This window comes from Heterodontus francisci, unplaced genomic scaffold (assembly GCF_036365525.1).
Source record: "Heterodontus francisci isolate sHetFra1 unplaced genomic scaffold, sHetFra1.hap1 HAP1_SCAFFOLD_593, whole genome shotgun sequence".
Classification (NCBI taxonomy): Eukaryota; Metazoa; Chordata; class Chondrichthyes; order Heterodontiformes; family Heterodontidae; genus Heterodontus; species Heterodontus francisci.
Genome location: NW_027141628.1, coordinates 349,736 through 375,189, shown reverse-complemented (window position 1 = coordinate 375,189; position 25,454 = coordinate 349,736). Strand labels below are relative to the sequence as shown.

The 25,454-nt window shown below is 45.1% G+C and overlaps 1 protein-coding gene across 2 annotated transcripts in view; it reads right to left on the bottom strand.

Annotated features, from left to right (window-relative positions):
- gpn1 (GPN-loop GTPase 1) overlaps positions 1-25,454 on the bottom strand; it is a 137,581-nt gene that overhangs the window by 16,194 nt on the left and 95,933 nt on the right. Inside the window, exons 10-12 of one of the 2 annotated variants that reach the window (XM_068027571.1) lie at positions 23,216-23,298; positions 22,261-22,300; positions 19,740-19,836 (exon numbers count right to left, since the gene is read on the bottom strand). In XM_068027571.1, the coding sequence (XP_067883672.1) occupies positions 19,740-19,836; positions 22,261-22,300; positions 23,216-23,298 (220 nt within the window). The remainder of the gene's footprint in view (positions 1-19,739; positions 19,837-22,260; positions 22,301-23,215; positions 23,299-25,454) is intronic. The other variant, XM_068027572.1, reaches the window with a different exon arrangement.

Below are 25,454 nucleotides of genomic sequence, written 5' to 3'. Positions count from 1 at the left end.
TGGCCCTGGTGATTTACTTATCAACTTTCAAGGATGCTAATCCCATTAATACTCCCTCTCTCCCTGTGTTTATCACATCCAATACTTCACACTCTTCCTCAACAACAATATCTGCATCGTCCCCCTCTTTTGTGAAGACAGACACCAAGTATTCATTTAGAACCATACCAATAACTTCCGCCCCTACACAGATTACCTTTTTGGTCTTTTATGGGCCCTACTCTCTCCTTAGTTATCCCCTTACTCTTAATGTATTGATAAAACATCTTCGGGTTCACCTTGATTTTACTTGCCAATATTCTTTCAGGCTCTCTCTTTGCTTTCCTAATTTCCTTTTTGATTTCACCCCTCCACATTCTATATTTCTCTCGGCATTCTGTAGTATTGAGTTCTAGGTGTCAGGCATATGTTTTCCTTTTCTGCCTCATCTTATCCTGTAAACTCCTTGACATCCATGGGGCTCTAGATTTGGCCGTCCCACCCTTTTTCTTTGTGGGAACATGTTTTCTCTGAACCCCTTTGAATCTCCCCTTTGAATGCCTCCCACTGTTCTGACACTGATTTACCTTCAAGTAGCTGTTTCCAGTCCACTTTCGCTAAATCACTACTCAGTTTAGTAAAATTGGCCTTGCCCTAATTGAGATCTCTAACTACTGTTCCATCTCTGTCCTTTTCCATAATTATGCTAAAACTGACTGAATTATGATCACTACACCAAAATGTTCTCCCACTGCCACTCCTTCCACCTGCCCATCTTCATTTCCTAAAACTAAGTCTAAAACCCCGCCCTCTCTTGTTGGACTTGTTACATACTGGGCAAAAATGTTCTCCTGAATGCACCTCTAGAATTCTGCTCCCTCAATTCCTTTCACACTAAAACTATCCCAGTTGATATTGGGGTAATTAAAATCCCCTAATACAGCCCTATTGTTCTCACACTTCTCAGAGATTTGCCTACATATCTGCTCTTCTATCTCCCTCTGACTGTTTGGGGGTCTATAGTACACTCCCAACAGTGTGATTGCCCCTTTTTTGTTCCTTAGCTCAATCCATATGGCCTCATTTGATGAACCTTCCAACATATCATCCCTCCTCACAGCTGTAATAGTTTCCTTGACCAAAATTGCCTCTTCCCCTCCTTTCTTATCCACCTCCCTATCCTGTCTGAAAACCCTGTAACCAGGAACGTTGAGCTGCCATCCTGTCTCTCCTTAAGCCATCTTTCTGTAATAGCTATGATATCATTCTGCCACGTGTCTATCTGCACCTTGCAGCTTACTTTTCCACCAAACTTAGATACATTACTCTCCGTCTCTTCATCCAAGTTATTTATAGTGTAGATAGCTGAGGCCCCAGCACTGATTCTTGGGGCACCCAACTATTCACTGCCTGCCAACTTGAAAATGCCCTATTTATGCCCACTTTCTGTTCCTGTCTGTTAACCACTCCTCTGTCCACCCCCAACACCATGAGCCCTTATCTTGCCTATTAATCTTTCATGCGGCACCTTATCGAATGCCTTTTGAAAATCCAGGTGCACTACATCTACTGGTCCCCTTTATCTACCATACTGGTTACATCCTCAAAAATTACAGAATCAAAGAATCTGTACAGAAGGAGGCCATTTCGGCCCATTGTGTCTGCACTGGCTCTTCGAAAGAGCAATTCTCTCAGTTCTATTCCTCTGCCTTCTCCCCATAACCCTGTACATTTTTCCTTTTCATATAACTGTCTAATTCCCTTTTGAATGCTTCAATTGAACCTGCCTCCACCACGTTCTCAGGCAGCACATTCCAGACCTTAACCACTCGCTGCGTGAAAAAGTTTTTCCTCATCTCACTTTTGCTTCTCTTACCAATTACTTTAAATCTGTGCCCTCTCGTTCTCGATCCTTTCACGAGTGGGAACAGTTTCTCTCTATCGACTCTGTCCAGACCCCTCATGATTTTGAATACCTCTACCAAATCACCTCTCAGCCTTCTCTTCTCCAAGGAAAACAGTCCTAACTTCTCCAATCTATCTTCATAACTGAAATTCCTCATCCCTGGAACCATTCTCGTGAATCCTTTGTGCTCTCTCTGATGCCCTCATGTCTTTCAAGTGCGGCGCCCAAAACTGGACGCATTACTCCAGCTGAGACTGAACTAATGTACATAACTTCCTTGCTCTTGTACTCTATGCCCCTATTAATAAAGCCAGGACACTGTATGCTTTATTAACCGCTCTCTCAACCTGTCCTGCCACCTTCAATGACTTATGCACATATACACCCAGATCCCTCTGCTCCTGCACCCCCTTTAGAATTTTACCCTTTATTCTATATTGTCTCTCCATGTTCTTCCTACCAAAATGAATCACTTCACATTTCTCTGCATTGAACTTCATCTGCCACCTGTCTGTCCATTCCACCAACTAGCCGATGTCCTTCTGAAGTTCTACACTATCCTCCTCAGTTCACAATGCTTCCAAGTTTCAGATCATCTGCAAACTTTGAAATTGTGCCCAGTATACCGAAGTCTATCGGGAAGAGCAAGGGTCCCAACACTGATCCCTGGGGAACTCCACGACAAACCTTCCTGCAGCCCGAAAAACATCCATTTGTTTCCTGTCAATCAGCCAATTTTGTAATAAAAATAAGAAATGCTGGAAATACTCAGCAGGTCTAGCAGCATCTGTGGAGAGAGAAGCAGAGTTAACGTTTCGGGTCAGTGACCCTTCTTCGGAACTGACAAATATTAGAAATGTCAAAGGTTATAAGCAAGTGAGGTGGGGGTGGGGCAAGAGATAACAAAGCAGAAGGTGTAGATTGGACAAGGCCACATAGCCGACCAAAAGGTCATGGAGCAAAGGCAAACAATATGTTAATGGTGTGTTGAAAGACAAAGAATTCGTACAGATAGGGTGTTAATGGACTGAGGATTGAACAGCAGCAAGTACAAACATGAAAAAAAAAAGTGGGTAAGCAAACTGAACAAACTAAGATGAAATTAAATAAAATAAACATACAAAAAAAAATTGTAAAAAATGTAAAAGGAGGAAAAATAACTAAAAATAAAAGTAGAATGGGGGGCCCGTCATGCTCTGAAAAAAGCCAATTTTGTATCCATGTTGCTACTGTCCCTTTTATTCCATGAGCTACAACTTTGCTCACAAGTCTGTTATGTGGCACTGTATCAAAAGCCTTTTGAAAGTCCATGTACACATCAACAGCATTGCCCTCATCAACCCTCGCTGTTATCTCCTCAAAAAACTCCAGCAAGTTAGTTAAGCATGATTTTCCCTAGAAATGCTGGCTTTCCTTAATTAATTTGCATTTGTCCATGGGACTATTGATTTTGTCCCAAATTATTTTTTCTAGAAATTTTCCCGCCACTGAAGTTAAACTGACTAGCCTCTAGTTGCTGGGCTTATCTTTATACCCTTTTTTGAACAAGGGTGCAACTTTTGCAATTCTCCAGTCCTCTGGCATCACCCCCGAGTCTAAGGCGGACTGAAAAATTATGGCCAGTGCTTCTGCGATTTCCACCCTCACTTCCCTCATTATCCTTGGATGCATCTCATCTGGTCCTGATGCCTTATCCACTTTAAGTACAGACAGCCCAGTGCTGTATCTCTAAACTAAACTAATAAAACCCCTCTAGTGCCTGACTTACCGCCTCTTTCAACATTGCCTGGCTTGCATCTTCTTCCTTGGTAAAGACAGATGCAAATTATTCATTTAATACCTCAGCTATGCCCTCTGCTTCCATGTGCAAATCCCCTTTCTGGTCCATAATTGACTCCACTCCTCCTTTTACAACCATTTTACTATTTATACGCCTATAGAAAACTTTGGGATTTCCTTTAATACCAGCTGCCAGTCTCTTTTCATGCTCTCTCTTTGCTTTTTCACTTCCCCTCTGGACTTTCTATATTCAGCTTAGTTCTCAATAGTATTTTCTACCTGGCATCTGTCATAAACACACTTTTTCTGCTTTATCAATCTCTACCTTTTTTGTCATTCAGGGAGCTCTGGGTTTGTTTGCTCTACTTTTCCCCTTTGAGGAACATATCTTGACTGTGCCTGAATTATCTCTTCTTTGAAGGTAGCCCTTGTTCATCTAGCAGTTTTCCTGCAAGCTTTTGACTCCAATTTATTCACCCCAGCTCCATTCTTACCCCAGTTAATTATTCTTACCCTGGCTTGCTCTTTGTCCTTTTCCATCGTCAGCCTAAACGTTACGATACAATGATCACTATCTCCTAAATGCTCTCCTACTGACACTTGATCCACTTGGCAAAAAAAAGCATCGATCCTGGCAACTGGGAAAGATACAACGAGCAGCAAAGGGTGACAACAGATTGTAAGAGCTACAAAACGTGAGTATGCAAAGAAACTTGCAAGGAATATCAAAATCAACACAAACACTTTTTACAATTACATTCAGAAAAAGAGGGTGGCCAGAAGCTATGTGGGCCCCTTAAAAAAAACTGATAACTGTGCTATTATTTTTGTCCATGAAAATAAGGAAATGGCAGACACATGGAATAATTACTTTGTGTCAGTATTTATAATAGATGAAGAGGTCAGCATGCCGGAGATCCCAAGAAAACTAGTATTGTATCAGGAATGGGAACTCACCAAATTTAATGTCAACAAAATAACAGCAAAGAAGAAAATAACTGCGCTAAAGAGTGATAAATCCCCAGGACCAGATGGTTTTCATCCCACTTTTTTTAAAGGAAGTAGGTGGGAACATTGCAGATGCCCTAACTATAATCTTCCAAAGTTATCTCTATTCTAGAAGCATTCCTTCAGATTGGAAAATTGCACATGCCATTCTGCTGTTTAAGAAAGGTGAGAGGGGGAAACTAAGGAATTCTAGACCAGTTAGCCTAACATCTGTTGTCAGGAAATTACTAGAGCCAATAAGTAAGCATAGAAAGACTGAACACCTCAAAAAAACTTACAGCTGATCAGAGAATCCAAAAGTCTTTTACAGGCTTATAAACAGTAAAAAGGTACAAAAAGAAAGTGCGAAGAGGAAGGGTGGGCCGATTCGGGACCAAAAAGGGAATCTATGCGTGGAGGCAGAGGGCATGATTGAAGTACTAAATGAGTACATCTAGCTTTACCAAGGAAGATGATGCAGAAATTATAGTGGAACAGGAGGCAGCTGAGATACAGGATGGCTAAAAATTGATAAAGGAGGTGGTTCAAAAGGCTAGCTGTACTTAAAGTTGATAAGTCACCAGGGCCAGATGGGATACTTCCCTCCGTATTCTCAGAGGCAAGGGTGGAAATTGTGGAGGTACTGGCTATAATCTTAAAATCCTCCTTAGATACGGAGGTGGTAAGAGAGGACTTGGAGAATTGCAAATCTTAAACCCACGTTTGCCATAGGTGGTCATTGCTGAGTCATAGATGGCGTCTCTGATGTGGGTCCACTTGGTCCCTGCATCCCCTGTGGGAGTGTTTTGAAGGGCTTTTTCAAGTGCATTTAGAAACTTACGTAACAGCTGAGGATGAGAAATTCTGCTAGTGTTGATGCGCGGGTGGCCCTTCGGCTTGGAGTGATGCAACTTCTTTGGTTTGAGGCTAACCTTGCTGCACACCAGAAAGTGGTCGATGTCGCAGTCTGCACTGTGGAAGCTGCGTGTGATGTGGACCACTGGGTGGAACACTACCTAGAACTGTACTCCAGGGAAAATGTTGTCACTGAGACCGCCCTCAATGCAGTCCAGTCTCTGCCAGTCATGGATGAGCTGGACGTACAGCCAACAAAATCGGAACTCAGTGATAACATTGATTCTCGAGTCAGTGGAAAAGCCCCTGGGAAGGACGGCATTACCCCTGAAATCATCAAGAGTGCCAAGCCCGCTATACTTTCAGCACTGTATGAACTGCTTTGCCTGTGCTGGGACGAGGGAGCAGTACCACAGGACATGTGCGATGCCAATATCATCACCCTCTATAAGAACAAGGGTGACTGCGGTGACTGCAACAACTACCATGGAATCTCCCTGCTCAGCATAGTGGGAAAAGTCTTCGCTCGAGTTGTTTTAAACAGGCTCCAGAGGCTGGCTGAGTGTGTCTACCCTGAGGCACAGTGTGGCTTTCGAGCAAAGAGATCCACCATTGACATGTTGCTCTCCCTTCGCCAGCTACAGGAGAAATGCTGTGAACAACAGATGCCCCTCTACGTTGCTTTCACTGATCTCGTCAGCAGACATGGTTTCTTCAGACTACTAGCAAAGATCAGATGTCCACCAAAGCTACTAAGTATCATCATCTCATTCCATGACAATATGAAAGACACAATTCAGCATAGCGGCGCCTCATCAGACCCCTTTCCTATCCTGAGTGGCGTGAAACAGGGCTGTGTTCTCGCACCTACACTGTTTGGGATCTTTTTTTAGTTTAGTTTAGTTTAGTGATGCAGCACTGAAACAGGCCCTTCGGCCCACCGAGTCTGTGCCGACCATCAACCACCCATTTATACTAACCCTACACTAATTCCATATTCCTACCACATCCCCACCTTTCCCTACCACCTACCTATACTAGGGGCAATTTATAACGGCCAATTAACCTATCAACCAGCAAGTCTTTGGCATGTGGGAGGAAACCGGAGCACCCGGAGGAAACCCACGCAGACACAGGGAGAACTTGCAAACTCCACACAGGCAGTATCCAGAATTGAACCCGGGACGCTGGAGCTGTGAGGCTGCAGTGCTAACCACTGCGCCACCCACTTCTTCTCCCTGCTGCTCTCACATGCATTCAAGTCTTAAGAAGGAATTTTCCTCCACACAAGATCAGATGGCAGGTTGTTCAACCTTGCCCGTCTAAAAGCGAAGACCAAAGTACGGAAAGTCCTCATCAGGGAACTCCTCTTTGCTGACGATGCTGCATTAACATCTCACACTGAAGAGTGTCTGCAGAGACTCATCGACAGGATTGCAGCTGCCTGCAATGAATTTGGCCTAACCATCAATCTCAAGAAAACGATCATGGGACTGGCCGTCAGAAATGCCCCATCTATCAATATCGGCGACCACATTCTGGAAGTAGTTCAAGAGTTCACCTACCTAGGCTCAACTATCACCAGTAACCTGTCTCTCAATGCAGAATTCAACAAGCGCATGGGAAAGGCTTCCTCCGCTATGTCCAGACGGGCCAAGAGAGTGTGGGAAAATGGTGCATGACACAGAACACAAAAGTCCAAGTGTATCAAGCCTGTGTCCTCAGTACCTTGCTCTGCAGCAGCAAGGCCTGGACAACATATGTCAGCCAAGAGCGACGTCTCAATTCATTCCATCTTCGCTGCCTCCGGGGAATCCTTGGCATCAGGTGGCAGGACCGTATCTCCAACACAGAAGTCCTCGAGGCGGCCAACATCCCCAGCATATACACCCTACTAAGCCAGCGGCGCCTGAGATGGCTTGGCCATGTGAGCCGCATGGAAGATGGCAAAATCCCCAAGGACATATTGTACAGCGAGCACGTCACTGGTACCAGACCCACCGGCCGTCCATGTCTCTGTTTCAAAGACGTCTGCAAACGCGACATGAAGTCCTGTGACAATGATCACAAGTTGTGGGAGTCAGCTGGCGGGCAACCATAAAGGCGGGGCTAAAGCGTGGCGAGTCGAAGAGACTTAGCAGTTGGCAGGAAAAAAAGACAGAAGCGCAAGGAGAGAGCCAACTGTGTAACAGCCCCGACAACCAGTTTTATCTGTGGCACCTGTGGAAGAGTCTGTCACTCTAGAATTGGCCTTTATAGCCACTCCAGGCGCTGCTTCACAAACCACTGACCACCTCCAGGCGCTTACCCATTGTCTCTCGAGACAAGGAGGCCAAAGACAAAAAACCCACGTTCAAAAAAGGGTGCAGGTATAAACCCAGCAACTACAAGCCAGTCTCAGTGGTGAGAAAACCTTTAGCAATTAGAATTTGGGACAAAATTAACAATCACTTGAACAAGTGTGGATGAATTAGGGAAAGCTAGGACTTATTTGTTAAAGGCAAATCATCTTTCACTAACTTCATTGAGCTTTTTTTTAAATGAGGTAACAGAAAGGGTGATGAGGGTAATACAGTTAATGTGGTATATATAGACTTCCAAAAGGCATTTGATGAAGTGGCAGTTAATAGGCTTGCCAGAAAATCTGAATACCAGGGAATAAAAAGGCAGCATGATAGGAAGTTGGCAAAGTGACAGGAAAGAGAGAGTAGTGGTGAAGTTGTTTTTCCAGACTGCAGAAAGGTATTCAGTGGGGTGCCCACTGCTTTTTTTTTGATTAATATATATATATATTAATATATTTATATATATTAATGACCAAAACTTGGGTGTAGAGGGCACCAATTTCAAAATTTGCAGATGACAAGATGTGAAGTATTGTGAACTGTGAGGAGGATAGTGATAAACTTCAAGAGGGCCTCGACAGGCTGGCGGAATGGATGGATATGTGCAAATGAAATTTAATGCAGAAAAATGTGAAGTGATACATTTTGGGAGGAAGAACGAGGGGAGGCAATATAAAAGAAAATATACAATTCTAAAGGGAGCAGGAGCAGACAGTGCAAACGCAAAGTTATGTTGAACCTTTACAAAACACTGGTTTAGCCTATTGTATCCAATTCTGGGCACTGCAATTTAGGAAGGATGAGAAGATTTTAGAGCGGGTGCACAAAGAATTTTTGAGAATGCTTCCAGGGATGAGGTTGTTCTCCTTAAAGGAGGTTGAGAGGAGATTTGATAGAGATGTTCAAAATCATGAGGGGTCTAGATAGAGTACAGAGAAAAACTGTTCCGATTGGACATTGGCTAAATAATCCACAGTGTGCTAAGAATTATGCTGACAACCAATTTAAGATTGTCAGTAGGGCTTGCAGTGTGGCGCATTTGCGCATACTGGAAGCTACATATTAATACATAGTGCCCTGTTCTTTGCAGACAGAAAGAACATGTACATACATTGCGCCTGTTTCAGTTGAACAAAATAAGTGACAGCCATTTGCTGGTTCACTGGTCAAGGCATTGCCCTGAAGAGAGTCAAGCTGCCTGGCTTAAATTTTAAACAAAGCTTGACAGTTAACTGTCAGTCACCGTAAACTGGTGCATTCTCTATGGCAACGCCTCTACCAGAGTTCACTTGCCAACCAATCAGCACTCTCTTATGCAGTATAAGTTGCTGTTTTCCCTTACATTGGTTATTCTTGCATACTGTCCTTATGAACACAAGACGAAAAGCTTCGACATGTCTCTATTTTCAGCAATTCTCATTTATATAAATTGTAAAATGTTGAGGCCCCAGCACTGATCCCTGTGGCACACCACTCGTGACATCTTGCCAACCAGATAATGACCCCTTTATGCCAACTGTTTCCAGTTAGCCAGCCAATTTTCTATCCAAGCCAATGTTACCCCCTACACCATGAGCTTTTATTTTCCACAGTAACCTTTGATGTGGCACCTTATCAAATGATGAACCATCACTTTCCTCAATATTCAGAACTGAATACCTGTTGGAGAGTGGGATGCACTCAGGGGTCTCCTACACTACCTGCCTGTTTCTTCTTGTTTGTCTGGCAGTCACCCATGACCTCTCTCCCTGCATACTCTGAAGCTGTGGGGTGGCCACATCTATAAATGTGTGGAGTGACCACATCTATAAATGTGTTATCCACAAAGCTCTCAACCTCACGGATGCTCTGCAGCGACGCCAGCTGTTGCTCAAGTTCTGAAACCTGGAGTTCAAGCTGCTGCAACTGACGACACTTCCTGCACATGTGATTTTCCAGGACATGGGAAGTATCCTGGAGTTCCCACATAGCTTAGGACATGCACTTAGTCTGCACAAGTGCTGCACGAGCGCAGAGCGTCAAGAAGGGCGGTCGGTGAGTGACGGGATTTTAAGAGTTAATCTCTTAAAGTCTAGTTTTTGTTTACATTTAGCAATTAACTAAAATTACTGTTTAAGTTAAGAGGCAACTTGTTTTTTTAGAGGTTTAAACAGGGATTATACAAGCTCCGAGAATAGCTGTAGCTAGCTTAAACTGGTTTCTGAACTCTAGCAAAGCTGACGCATTGTTTTTCAGGGAGTATAAGTTCAGGGGTTTGTGAGTGCTGCTTGAGTGCAGAGTGTCAAGAAGGGAGTTTGGAAAGTGAGGGAATTTGGTGACGTGGAGAACTATAAATTAAGAAAAATAAATTTAATTTAATTAACACAATATAGATGACAGAACAGGTGATGTCTTGCAGCTGCAGTATGTGGGAACTCCTGGATGCCACGGCAATCCAAGGAACCAAATCTGTACTAAGTGCGTGACTTGAGGAGCTTTGGCTTAGAGTATATGAGCTGGAGGCCGAGCTGCAGACATTGCGATGCATCAAGGAGGGGGAAGTTACCCAGACACTCTGTTCCAGAAGGCAGTCACACCTCTTAAGATAGGGTCACCTAATTTGGTCAGGGACAGGAGGGTGTGACTGAGAGTCAGACAGGTAAGGGGATTGAGAAGGTGGGAGTGGAGCAGCCTCAGCCCTTGCAACTGAGAAACAAGTTTAAGGTTCTTGCAGCTTCTATGGAGAAGAGTGAGGGCTGTAGTGCGGATGAGCAGACTGACCATGGCATGATGGTACAAGAAGCCGTTCAAACTTGGGGGGGGGGGGCGGGCGGCGTGCGGGAAAGCAATTAGGGAAGTGGTGTCACTAGGCGACAGTACAGAGAGGGGGACTGACGCTGTTCTCTACAGCAAAGTGCAAGAGTCCAGAGGCTGCATTACCTGCCCGGTGCCAGGGTTCACAACATCTGCTCAGGGCTGGAGAGGAACTTACAATGGGAGGGGGCTGATCCAGTTGTCATGATCCATGTAGGTACCAACAACACAGGCAGGACAAGGAAAGAGATTCTGCACAGTCAGTATGAGGGACTAAACATCAAATTAAGCAGAACCTCAAAAGGTAATAATCTCTGCATTATTACCTGAGCCACAGGCAAATTGGCATAGGCCAAATAAGATTAGAGAAATGAATGCATGGCTCAAAGGCTGGTGTGGTAGAAGTGGGTTCTGGTTCGTGGGGCACTGGCACCAGTAATGGGGAAAGTGGGGGCTGTACTATTGGGACAGTCTACACTTGAACTGTGCTGGGACCAGTGTTCTAGCGAGCCACGTAACTCGGGAAGCAAAGAGGGTTTTAAACTAAATAGTGGGGGCAAGGGATCAAATTTTGGAAGATATGGTAAATCAAAGAATAGAGACAAGGCAAGAGAGAAAGGAATTAATATAGGAAAAAATAAACAGACCGTGACAGCAAGGGACAGAGTATAAATCCAAGAGCAAATCAGCAGACAAGGCTTGAGGTTACAAAAATAAAAATGGACAAAACTAAAGGCTCTGCATCTGAATGCACATAGCATTCAAAACGAAACAGATGAGCTGCTAGCACAAATAGAAATAAATAAGTACGATCTGATAGCCATTACAGACACATGACTGCAGGATGACAGAGATTGGGACCTGATGGGAACCGGAGTGTAGAGGCCTGCTTTAGGTCAGGAAAAAGAACCCGATCCGAACCCGACCCGGCCAGAGTCCCTCCGATTTTCCGCCGAGCCCGACCCGAATCCGCCACTACTTGACCCGACCCAACCATCACTTTACTTACCTTCCCACTGGGAAGCTCCACCGAGCTGCAGCGCATGCACAATGACGTCATTGTGACGTCATCGCGCACTGCGCAGACTCAGTTTCATCCCGGACTCCTAGCTCAGGTAAGTTTTAAAAATTTCAATACTTACCGGCAGAGCACTTACCGTATGTGTCCGACCCCACCCCACCCGAACCCAACACATGTCGTCGGGTCCAGTCAGGTAGCAGGCCTCTACCTGAGCGGGGAGACTGAGAAGGAGGAAACAAGGATAGAAACGAAAGACAGGAAGCAAAAAGGCAAAAGTGGAAGGCATAGAAATCAAGGGCAAGAAACAAATAGGGCCATAGTGCGAAATAATGCTAAGATGACTAAGAAAGTTAAAAAGGCAAGCCTAAAGACATTGTGTCTCAATGCGTGGAGTATTTGCAATAAGGTAGGCGAATTAACAGCGCAAATAGATGTAAATGGATACGATATAGTTGCTACTACGGAGACATGGCTGCAGGGTGACCAAGGATGGGAACTGAACATCCAAGGGTATTCAATATTTAGGAAGGACAGGCAAAAAGGGAAGGGAGGTGAAGTAGCATTGTTAGTAAAAGAGGAAATCAATACAATAGTGAGGAAGGATATTAGCTCGGAGAATCCTGATGTGGGTGGAGCCAAGAAACACCAAGGGGCAGAAAACGTTGGTGGGGGTTGTATACAGACCCCCAAACAGCAGTGGTGATGTAGAGGATGGCATTAAACATGAAATTAGAGACTCATGCAATAAGGGTGCAACTGTAATTATGGGTGACTTTCATCCACATATAGATTGGGCAAACCAAATTAGCAATAATACTGTAGAGAAGGAATTCCTGGAGCGCGTACGTGATGGGTTTTTGGATCAATACGTTGAGGAATCAACTAGAGAACAGGCCATTCTAGACCTGAGTATTGTGTAATGAGAAAGGATTAGTTAACAATCTTGTTGTGTGGGGTCCCTTGGTGAAGAGCAACCATAACATGATAGAATTCTTCATTAAGATGGAGAGTGAGAGAGTTGATTCATAGACCAGGGTCCTGAATCTAAATAAAGGAAACTATGAAGCGCGAGTTGGCTATGATAGATTGGGGAACGTTACATAAAGGGTTGACAGTGGATAGGCAATGGATAGCATTTAAAGAGCGCATGGATGAATTACAACAATTGTTCATTCCTGTCTGGTGCAAAAATAAAACAGGTAGGGTGGCTCAATCATGGCTTACAAAAGAAATTAAGGATAGTATTAGATCCAAGGAGGAGAAATATAAAATGGCCAGAACAAGCAGAAAACCTGAGGATTGGGAGCAGTTTAGAATTCAGCAAAGGAGGACAAAGGGATTGAATAAGAAGGGGAAAATAGAGAACGAGAGTAAGCTTGCGGAGAACATAAAAACTGACTGTAAAAGCTTCTATAGATATGTGGGTCCCTTACAGTCAGAAACAGGAGAATTTATAATGGGGAACAAAGAAATGGCAGACAAATTAAACACATACTTTGGTTCCGTCTTCACAAAGGAAGACACAAAATAGTATTAGTAGGGAAATGGTGTTCGGGAAATTGATTGAAAGCCGATAAATCCCCGGGCCTGGTAATCTACATCCCAGACTACTTAAGGAAGTGGCCCTAGAAATAGTAGATGCATTGCTGGTCATTTTTCAAATTCTATAGACTCTGGAACAGTTCTAATGGACTGGAGGGTAGCTAATGTCACCCCACTATTTAAAAAAGGAGATAGAGAGAAAACAGGGATTTATGGACCGCTCAGCCTGACATCAGTAGTGGGGAAAATGCTGGACTCCATTATAAAAGATGTAATAGCAGAGCACTTGGAAAACAATGACAGGATTGGACAAAGTTAACATGGATTTCCGAAACGGAAATCATGCTTGACAAATCTATTGGAATTTTTTGAGGATGTAACTAGTAGAATAAATAAGGGAGAACCAGTGGATGTGGTGTATTTGGACTTTCAGAAGGCTTTCGATAAGGTCCCACATAAGACAATTAAAGCACATGGGATTGGGGGTAAGGTGGACTGAGATAGAGAACTAGTTGGCAGACAGAAAGAAAAAAAAAGTGTAGGAATAAATGGGTCTTTTTCCGAGTGGCAGGCAGTGACTAGTGGGGTACCACAGGAATCAGTGCTAGGACCTCAGCTGTTCACAATATATACTAATGATATAGATGAGGGAATTAAATGTAATATATCCAAGTTTGCAGATGACACACGCTGGGTGGAAGTGTGAGCTGTGAGGAGGATGCAGAGAAGCTCCACTGTGATCTGGACAGGTTGAGTGAGTGGGCAAATACATGGCAGATGCAGTATATGTGGATAAATGTGAGATTATCCACTTTGGTGGCAAAAACAGAAAGGCAGATTATCTGAACGGCCATAGATTGGGAAAGGGGGAGGTGCAGCGAGACCTGGGTGTCCTCGTGCACCAGTCGCTGAAAGTAAGCATGCAGGTGCAGCAGGCAGTTAAGAAGGCAAATGGTATGTTGGCCTTCATAGCGAGATGATTCGAGTACAGGAGCAAGGATGTCTTGCTGCAATTATACAAGGCCTGGGTGAGACCACACCTGGAATATTGTGTGCAGTTTTGGTCTCCTTATCTGAGGAAGGATGTTCTTGCTATGGAGGGAGTGCAGCGAAGGTTCACCAGACTGATTCCTGGGATGGCAGGAACGACATATGAAGAGAGATTGGGTCGATTAGGCTTGTATTCGCTAGAGTTTAGAAGAATGAGAGGGGATCTCATAGAATTTTGTAGGTTTCTATCAGGACTGGACAGACTAGATGCAGGAAGAATGTTCCCGATGGTGTGGGAGTCCAGGACCAGGGGTCACAGTCTAAGGATAAGGGATAAGTCATTTAGGACTGAGATGAGCAGAGGTTTCTTCACCCAGAGTGGTGAACCTGTGGAATTCTCTACCACGGAAAGCAGTTGAGGCCAAATCATTAAATATATTCAAGAAAGAGTTAGATACAGTTCTTAGGGCTAAAGGGATCAAGGGATAAGGGGAGAACGTGGGAACAGGGTACGGAGTTTGGATAATTAGGCATTATCGTATTGAATGGCGGTGCAGGCTTGAAGGGCCGAATGGCCTATTCCTATTTTCCATGTTTCTATGAATATTGAAGGGTACATGACATTTAGCAAGGACAGGAAGCTAGGGAAAGGTGGAGGAGTGGCTCTGTTAATTAATGATATACTATCACAATACAGACGGATGACCTAAGTTCAGGAAACAAGGATGCAGAAGCGGTTTGAGTAGAGATGAGAAATGATAAAGGCAAGAAGTCACTTGTGGGAGTGGTGTACAGGCCCCTTAACAGTAACCACATGGTAGGACGGGGTATAAAAGGAAGAAATAATGGGAGCTTGTCAGAAAGGTATGGCGATAATCATGGGAGATTTTAATCTACACACAGACTGGAAAAAATCAGATCGGCAAAGGAAGCCTAGATGAGGAGCACATAGAATGTTTTTGGGATTGTTTCAAGCAGCACGTTCTGGAACCAACCAGAGAACAGGCTATACAAGACCTGATATTGTGCAATGAGGCAAGATTAATTAATGACCTCATAGTGAGGACACCCTTGAGACAGCAGCAATCATATGATTGAATTATACCTTCAGTTTGAGGGAGAGAAAAGTGGGTCTAAGACTAGCATTTTAAATTTAAAAGAGGGCAACTATGAGGGCATGAAAGCAGAGCTAGCTAAAGTGAACTGGCAAATTAGGTTAAGGGATAGGTCAATAGAGATGCAGTGGCAGACATTTAAGGGGATATTTCAGAATACACAGAAGAGATACATTTCAATGAGAAAGCGAATTTCCAAGGGGAGGACTTACCATCCACGGTTAACTAAAAAAGTTAAAGACACTATCAAACTTCAAGAAAATCATAATTGTGCAAAGATGGGTGGCAGGTCAGAAGATTGGACAGAATATAAAAAAAGCAAAGAATGACTATAAGATTGATAAGGAAGAGTACGAGAGAAAGCTACCTATTATATATATATATATATATAAAAAGATAGTAATAAATATTGTCATGAAAACCCTACGTCAAATGGGAAATATTAATTTCATCGGTTGGAACCTTGCCTGAGACCTTTACTAGACATCCTTACAAATAACTTTTTTTAAAAGTGTAACTTGGCAGCCAAGATGGCCACTGAAATTTATATTTGAAACACCAAAGGATTAGATTGGAGACAACATGACTGAATCAACCTAACCAGAACAATGGGTTGTTCTCTGATTAAGTTACCCGAGATGGCTTTATCAACATGGTCGTCAGGAGCCATCGACCACCCAGTGACTTTGAAAGAGCCAACCCCCATCATGTGTGACTAGACAGCTTGAGGGGTAAAGCCTTGAATATCAGAGAAGATACCAGAAGGACATTAAAATCAGGGGTTTGGGAATGTCATGTGACTGCTTGTGCAGCTCTGGAGAGGCTAAGCTTTGTCACTCAGAAAGCAGAGAACAGTAACTGAGAAGCCATCCACAGAGCAGCTCTTTCTCTCCAGAAAAGACCCAGAGAAGTCCTGGCTGCAACTGGTAAAGACGCCAGCCTACAGACCACTACCACCAACAACTAGGGGACAAGGATCAAATCCCCTCTTCTGCCTTCCGGAGCCTGAGAAACAAGCTCACAACCATGAACGTGGCCCAACTGGAACATCAGGACTACAATTTCAATTGAGGACTCTGGGACTGATATTCAGTATTTAAATTCTGTTTATTCCAGACTCTACTCCAACCACCCAACTCTGTTTTCCCTCTGTAATCTATTTGTGTGTGTCTGTGTGTGTGACTCTAGTGTGAATGTGTAAGTGAATGTGTAGAGTATTTTTAGTAATTTTAATCGGTTTAGAGTGCTAAGAGTAATAATCTTATATCTTTCTTGTTTAAACTCAAGAAAACCTGTTTTTTTGGTTCTTTGGCAATTATATTAGAGGAACAGGAGCCAGTGCTCACTGAGGTGGTAAGCTCAATCACTGGTAAAAAAAGATAAACCCTGTTGCGGTCAAATAAGAGAAGGGGCGAATGTTGGTCCTATAGAAAGTGAGTCTGGGGAATTAATAAGGAGATGGCAGCTGAACTGAACAGGTATTCTACATCAGTCTTCACTATAGAAGATACAAGTAACATCCCAGAATAGCTGTAAATCAGGAAATGGAAGGGAGGACTCAAGAAAATTACAATCACCAGGGAAGTGGTACTGACCAAATTGTTGGAACTGCGGGCTGATAAGTCCTGGGTCCTGATGGATTTCATCCTCAGGTCTTAAAAGTGGCTCGTGAGATAGTTGTTGTGTTGCTTTCAATTTTCCAAAATTCCCTAGATTCAGGGAAGGTTTGATTAGATTGGAAAATAGCCAATGCAACTCCTTTATTCAAAAAGGGAGACAGAAAGCAGGAGACTACAGGCCAGATAGCTTAATATCTGTCTTAGGGGAAATGTTAGAAGCCATTATTAAAGGAGCTATAGCAGGGCACTTGGAAATATTCAAGGCAATCAGGCAGAGTCAACATGGTTTTGTGACAGGCAAATCATATTCAACCAATTTATTGGAGTTCTTTGAAGTAACATGTGCTGCGGATAAAGGGGAACAAGTGGATGTACTGTACTTAAATAAAAGCAAAATACTGCTGATGCTGGAAATCTGAAATAAAAACAAGAAATGCTAGAAATACTCAGCAAGTCTGGCAGCATCTGTGGAGAAAGAAGCAGAGTTAACGTTTCAGGTCAGTGACCCTTCTTCTGAACTGTAGTTAGAGTACTGTACTTAGATTTCCAGATGGCACTTGATAAGGTGCTACATCAAGTCAGGATAGTGTGTGGCTTGGAGGGGAACTTGCAGACGGTGATGTTCCCATGCATCTGCTGCCCTTGTCCTTCTAGATGGTAGAAGTTGCGGGTTTGGAAGACGCTGTCGAAGACCCCTTGGCGAATTACTGCAGTGCATCTTGTAGCTGGTATACACTGCTGCCACTGGGCATTGGTGGTGGAGGGAGTGAATGTTGAAGGTGGTGGATGGGATGCTGATAAGCGGGCTGCTTTGTTCTGGATAGAGTCGAGCTTCGAGTGTTGCTGGAGCTGCACTCATCCAGGCAATTGGAGAGTATTCCATTACACTCCTGACTTGCGCCTTGTAGTTGGACAGGCTTTGGGGAGTCAGGAGGTAGGTTACTTGTGTAGAATTCCCAGCCTCTGACCTGCTCTTCTAACCACGGTACTTATATGGCTGGTCCAGTTCAGTTTCTGGTCAATGGTAAACCCCATAATGTTGGTAGTGAGGGATTCAGCGACGGTAATGCCATTGAACATCAAGGGGAGATGGTTAAATTCTCTCTTATTGGAGATGGTCATTGCCTGGCACTTATGTGGCGCAAATATAATTTTCCACTTATTAGCCCAAGTCTAGATATAATCCAAATCTTGCTGCAAATGGACAAGGACTGCTTCAGTATCTGAGGAGTTGCAAATGACACTGAACATTGTGCAATCATCTGTGAATATCGCCATTTCTGACCTTATGATGGAGGAAAGGTTAATGATGAAGCAGCTGAGGATGGTTGGGCCTAGGACACTACCCTGAGGAACACCTGCACTGATGTCCTGGGACTGACCTCCAATAACCACAACCACCTTCCTTTGTGCTAGGTATGACTCCAACCAATGGAGAGCTTTCCCCGTTTCCCATTGACTCCAGTTTTGCTAGGGCTCCTTGATGCCATACTCAGTCAAATGTGGCCTTCATGTCATTGGCAGTCACTCTCACCTCAGTTCTTGAGTTCAGCTGTTCTGTCCATGTTTGGACCAAGGCTGTAACAAGGACAGGAACCGAGTGGCCTTGATGGAGCCCAAACTCAGCATCACTAAGCAGGTTATTGCTGAGTAAGTGCTGCTTGATAGCACTTTCAAGACACATTCCATCACTTTACTGATGATGCAGTAATTGGCCGGGTTGGATTTGTCCTGCTTTTTGCGTACAGGACATATCTCGGCAATTTTCCACATCACTGGGTGAATGCCAGTGTTGTAGCTGTACTGGAACAGCTTGGCTAGGGGCGTGGCTAGTTCTGGAGCACAAGTCTTCAGTACTATTGCCAGATTGTTGTCAGGGCCCACAGCCTTTGCAGTATCCAGTGCCTTCAGCTGTTTTTTGATATCACCTGGAGTGAATCAGATTGACTGAAGACTGGCATCTGTGATGCTGGGGACCTCAGGAGCGGCCAGGATGGATCATCCACTCGGCACTCCTGGCTGAAGATGGTTGCAATTGCTTCGCTTAGCACTATAGGATCCTGCTCTCACCTCTAAACTTTCTCATTATTCCAGGATCATTTTGGAATGCAAAAATAATCCCCGGTTTCTTTCTCTACTGCAATTATCTTCTTCAACCAGTCTCTTCCACCCTCATCAACAATAAGTGCGAGCTCAAGAATTGCTTTGTCAGTAAGAATGAGACCACCTGATCAGCTGCCTCTGCCACTTCCTTCCCTTCTAGTCCACCAGAACGAACGTCCTCTGAGGTTTCCCACTGCCCTAGCCCTAAACTTGTGTCTTTCTCTAGTTTTTCTCCCATCTCCCCTCATTCTCTCTGAGCTCATCTTGTCCTTGAGATCCATCACCTGCTCCCTCGACCCTATTCCCACTGAAGTGCTGACCCTCTTACTTTCCTTCCAAGTTCCCAGGTTAACAGATATCGTTAATGGATCTCTCTCTTCAGGTACTCTCTCTTCAAATCGTCTGTCATTACTCCTTCCTCAAAAGCCAACCCTTGATCCCACTGTCCTTACAAAATACCACCCACGCTACAAAATCTCAAGTCCTTGAATGTGTTGTCACCTCCCAAATCAATGCCCATTTTTTCCAGAACACCATGTTTGATTCCCTCCTAGCATGTTTCTGACCCAGCCACAGTACTGGAATGGCTACCAAAATCATAAATGACATTCTGTGACTTTGGTAAACTACCCCTCTGCATCCTCTCGACCAGTCTGCAGCCTTTACCACACCATTCTCCTCCGACGCCTTTCTTACTCCACTTACCACTAGCATGAACGTGGCTGGAATCCATGGCAACATCCCCCATGTCCTTTCGTAACTGCTCCAGCTGCTCCTCTCTCTTCTTCACCTCTGCCTCAGCCTGGGACACACAAGAGAGACCAGAGATTAAACAGGCCCACCAGCACACAAGGATTGTATTAGTGCAAAGCAAGTGGCGTATGAAGTTGCCAAAAAAAATGGTAAGCCTGAGGATTGGGAGCATTTCAGAATTCTGCAAAGGAGCACCTGGAAAAAAATTAAGAAAGGGAAAATAGAATATAAAAGTAAACTATAAAACAGACTATAAAAGCTTCTATAGGTTTGTAAAAAGGAAAAGATTTACAAAGATAAATGTGGGTCCATTACAAGTTGCGTCAGGAGAATTTATAGTGGGGAATAAGGAAATGGCAGAGAAACTAAAATACTGTGCATCTTCACAGAGGAAAATACTAAAAACCTCCCAGAAATAATGGAGAATTAAGGGACTAGTGCAAAACAAGGAAATGCAAGATATTAGTAAAAAAAAAATAGCTCTAGAGAAATTAATGAGACTTAAAGTAGATAAATCCCCTGGACCTGATGATTTACATGCCAGAGTGTTGAAAGAGGTAGCTGTAGAGATAATAGATGCATTTTTTTTTTGATTTGTTCATGGGATGGGGCGTCACTAGCTAGGCCAGCATTTATTGCCTTTCCCTTGAAATGAGTGGCTTAAGAGGTGGGTCTGGAGTCACATGTAGGGCAGACCAGGCGAGGACAGCAGATTTCCTTCCTTTCCCAGTGAACCAGATGGGTTTTTACAACAATCGACAATGGTTTCATGGACACCATTAGACTAGTTTATTTTTAATTCTGGATTTATTAATTGAGCTCAAATTTCACCATCTGCCGTGATGGGATTCGAGCCCATGTCCCCAAAGCATTAGCCCGGAATTCTGGATGACTAGTCCAGTGACACTACTACTACACCACCGCCTCCCCTAATAGATGTCATCTTTCAAAATTCTATGGACTCTGGAATGGTCCCTGCAGATAGGAAGGTGGCAAATGTAACCCCACTATTAAAGAAAGGAGGGAGAGAGAAAACAGGGAACTACAGACCTGTTAGCCTGACATCAGTTGTAGGGAAAATGCTAGAATCTATAATAAAGGATGTGATAACAGGACGGTTAGAAAATAATGGCAGGATTGGGCAGAATCAACACGGGATTTATGAAAGGGAAATCATGTTTAAGAAACTTGGAGTTTTTCTGAGGGTATAACTAGCAGGATCGATAAGGGGGAAACCTGTGGATGTGGTATATTTAGATTTTCAGAAGCTTTTCATAAGGTCCCACACAAGAGGTTGGCAAACAAAAATACAGCACATGGGATTCGGGGGGGGGAAACATACTGTCATGGATTGAGAACTGGTTAACGGACAGAAAACAGAGAGTAGGAATAAACGGGTCATTTTTGGATAGGCAGGCTGTGACTAGTTGGGTACCACAAGGATCAGTGCTTGGGCCCCAGCTATTCACAATCTATATCAATGATTTGGGTGCGGGGATTAAATGTAATATTTCCAAGTTTGCAAATGACACAAAAATTGGTGGAAGTGCGAGTTGTGGGGAGGATGCAAAGACATGTCAAGGGGATTTGCAGAGGCTAAGCGAGTGGGCAAAAATTTGGCAGATGGAATAGAATGGGAGAATGTGAGGTTATCCACTTTGGTAGGAAAAACAGAAACATAGAGCAGTTCTTAAATGGAGAGAGTTTGGGAAGCATTGAGCTTCAAAGGGACCTGGGTGTCCTTGTTCATGGGTCACAGAATGCTAACATGCAGGTACAGCAACAATTAAGAAGACAAAAGGCATGTTTGCCTTTATTACAAGAGGATTTGAGTATAGGAGTAAAGATTGTCTTACTGCAATTATATAGAGCCTTGGCGAGACCACACCTGGAATATTATGTGCCGTTTTGGTCTCCTTACCCGAGGAAATATATACTTGCCATAGTGGAAGTGCAGCGAAGGTTCGTCAAACCAATTCCTGGAATGGAGGGATTAAACAGACTGGGCCTTCATTCTCTGGAGTTTAGAAGAATGAGAGATGATCTCATTCAAACGTACAAAATTCTTACAGGGCTCGACAGGGTAGATGCAGGAAGGATCTGGCTGGTGAGTCTAGAACCAGGGGACAGAGTCTCAGAAGAAGGGGCAGGCCATTTAGAAATGAGATGAGGAGGAATTTCTTCATTCAGAGGGTGCTGAATCTTTGGAATTCTCTGCCCTCGAGGGCTGTGGATGTGCAGTCATTGAGTATGCGCAAGAACGAAAGATTTCTACACATCAAAAACATCACGGGTGACGAGAATAGTGCAGGAAAACGGTGCTGAAGTAGATGATCAGCCATGATCTCAGTGAATGGCAGAGTGGGCTTGAAGGGCTGAATAGCCTACTCCTGCTCCTATTTTGTATGTTAAGAGGAAGGGGAGCAGTGGGAGGGGAATGAACCCAGGTCTCTGCCTGTGGAGGTTTACTCACCAGATCCTGTCGCAGCCTCTCATAATGTGGTCGATATTCACTGTGGGGATATAGATGGGGTTTAGTCAGCCAGCGTCATCACACCTCGCCACTCACAGTAACAAACCTCCCCCAACACACACACTGTATTCTTCCCCCCAATCATAACACACTCCAACGTACCTCACCTCCCCACAGTGACACTCCCCACCACACTCATATCCCCTTCCTACCCACAGTGACACCTCCAATATTCCCTGTGTCCAGCAGCGGAGGGGGGCAGAGAGCAAAGAAACAGGGCCCAGTCCCACCCTGGGGTTGGGGAGTATGCGTGTGTCTGCTTGGGTGGGGGGGGAGGAGAAAGGGGGTTGTGGCGTGTGGGAACAGGGCCCCAATCCCTCCTAGGGTGTAGGGGGAAAGCGGGGCCAACCCTCCCAGGGTGTGGGGGTGGGAAAACAGGCCCCAGTCCATCCCTGGGTGTGGGGGGAGAGAGAAACAGGGCTCAGTCCCTCTCTGGGTGAGAGAGAGAGATTTGGGGGGGGGGGGGGGGGGGGGGGGGGAAAAATAGGGCCCAGCAGCTCCCCGGGTGTGAATAGGCAGGATGGGAAGGGGACCGGGCCCTGTCCCTTCCCGGGTGTTTGGTGGGGGGGTGGGGGGGGGGGTGGGGGTGGGAGGGGTGAGTAAAAACAAGGTCCAGTCCTTCACCGGGTGTGGGAGGGGGAGTTGGGAACAGGGGCCAGCGTGAGTGCTGGTGACACTGAATGTTCGCCCCACGCTGCCCTCCTGCTCGGTCTCATTTACATCCCCAATCACATAAGAACCTAACAGGAGGAGACGGCCATTCAAGCATGCTCTGCCATTCAAGAAGATCATGGCTAATCTGACTGTGGCTTTAACTCCACTTTCCTGCCGGCACGCCATAACCCTCGACTTCCTTATAGATCAAAAATCTGTCTAATTCAGCCTCGAAGCTCACGTTTCATACTCGGCCGCTGCTTCAGTGACCTGCTGGAGAAAGTCGTCCATCCCACTGCCGTCCACTGCCGATACCCCGACCACCTGACAGAAACAATGAGAGGGAAAGTAGTTCCAAACAAACCCATCAACCATCCCCCCCACCACCATCCAAACTCCCAAGGGCTGACCCCTGTATCTCCACCAACAACACATCTTCATGTGTAACCCCACACAGCATGTCCAATGAGGATATTCAACAATGGGGGTGGAAGAGAGAGGGTTAATGTGCACCTTGATCCCGCCACATCATACTTACCAGTACAGCTCATTGGATAACGAGCAGGGAACAGAGTCTCCTCCCTCTAATCCAGCACAGCTCATCACAGAATCTTACAGCATATTTATCCATTGTGCCTGTCGCAGTTATTTAAAAGAGCTATCCAATTAGTCTGACTCCTTTGCTCTTTCCACTTAGTCCTGAAAACCTTTTCCGTTCAAGTACTTATCCAAAGGCTACATTTGTTGACAATGCAACCACTAGGTTGGCACAGTACTGGCACATGCACAAATGCAGCCTCATCAACTGAAACATCACCGTCTGCGACATCTCAGGCATTTGCCAGTAATAAAAATGGCATTGCTCAATTTGTTACCAAAAACAAATTAAACCCAAATCCTCTCAATGGTTGCAATTGCCACCATTCCACCCCAACAATACCCCGCTCCCTCCTGCCATCGCACTTCTCTTCACTGCGCCCTCTCACATCTGTCTGCTCACTCCCCATTTCCTTCCCTCAGCCACTCACTCCCGCCCTTGCTGCTTCACCCCCCCAACCCACACCCCCACCCCTCCCACCGGCCATCCAGCTTCCCTCCTCTCGGCCACTCGCTCCCACGCCACCCCATCACTCTTCGGGCGATCACTCTCCGCCGACTCGTTCCCTGCTGCTTCTTCGGGCGGTGTGGCAGGGAGTTATCGGCTGGGGATTGGGAGTGGCGAGGTCGGGAGCGAGCGGCCAAGGGAGGGTTTGGGGGGTGGGGTGGGGGAAGCGGCGAGGTGGGCAGCGAGTGGCCGAGAAAGGGGGAAACGGCAAGGCCTGGAGCGAGTAGTCAGTGGGGGGTGGGGGGGTGGGGAGGAGAGGCGGTGAGCTAACAGCAGAGGTGGGGGAAGCGACAATTGAAGCAGGAATGGTGGTAGGGAGCGGGGTACTCTTTGAGGGAGTTGAGGTGGCGATCACGGCTATTGAGGAGTGAGGATGTCATTGCATGGTGACATCAGCACGTGCATTCATACTGGCAAGCTGGAAAATGTTCGCACGCACTGATGACATCCGCGATTGCTCTGCGCATGCTCTGCGTTTTTCAGGAGTCATTGTTCAATTCCCTTCGGAAAGTTTGTATTGAAAATGTTTCCACCGCCCTTTCAGATCATGAAAACACAAAAAAAAGTTTATTCAATCTGCCTCTGATTCTTTTCTCAAATATCTTAAATCCGTCTGTGTCCTCTGGTTACCAATCCTTCTAAGGCCAGAAACAGTTTCCCCTTATGCACTCTATCAAATCCCTCCATCAAATCTCCCTTAACCTTCTCTGCTCAAAAGAGAACCACCCCAGATTCTTCACTGAACTCACTCATCCCTGGTATATTTCCAGAAAATTTCCTCTGCACCCTCTGCAAGGCCACAGCAACTAGCCAAGGCATTTTTGAAAGCACCTCCCAAACCAGTGATCTCTGCCATCTAGAAGACCAAGGGCAGGAGGCACATGGATCCACCACCTCCAAATCATTCACGTTCCTAACTCAAATATGTCGCCGTTGCTTCATTGTCACAGGGACAGGGAAACTCAAATGTGGCTCCATAGCACTACTACTGACTGAGCCCTGAAGGACATAGCTGCCAGACTGGGTCTGTGGCAGTAGTAAGAGAACCAACGCGAGAGGAAAAACCTACTTGATCTCATCCTCACTAACCGACCTGTGATAGAAGCACGCGTCCATGACAGTATTGGTTAGTGACCACTGCACAGATCTTGTGGGGCCGCAGTCTCCTCTTCACACTGAGGACAACTGCCATCGTGTTGTATGGCACTACCACTGTGCTAACTGGTACAGATTCAGAACAGATCTAACAGCTCAAAACTGGGCATCCATGAGGCGCTGTCAGCCATCAGCAGTGTCCTATTTCACCAGAATCCATAACCTCATGGCCTGGCACATCTCTCATTCTACCATCAAGCCAGGGGACTGACCCTGGGTC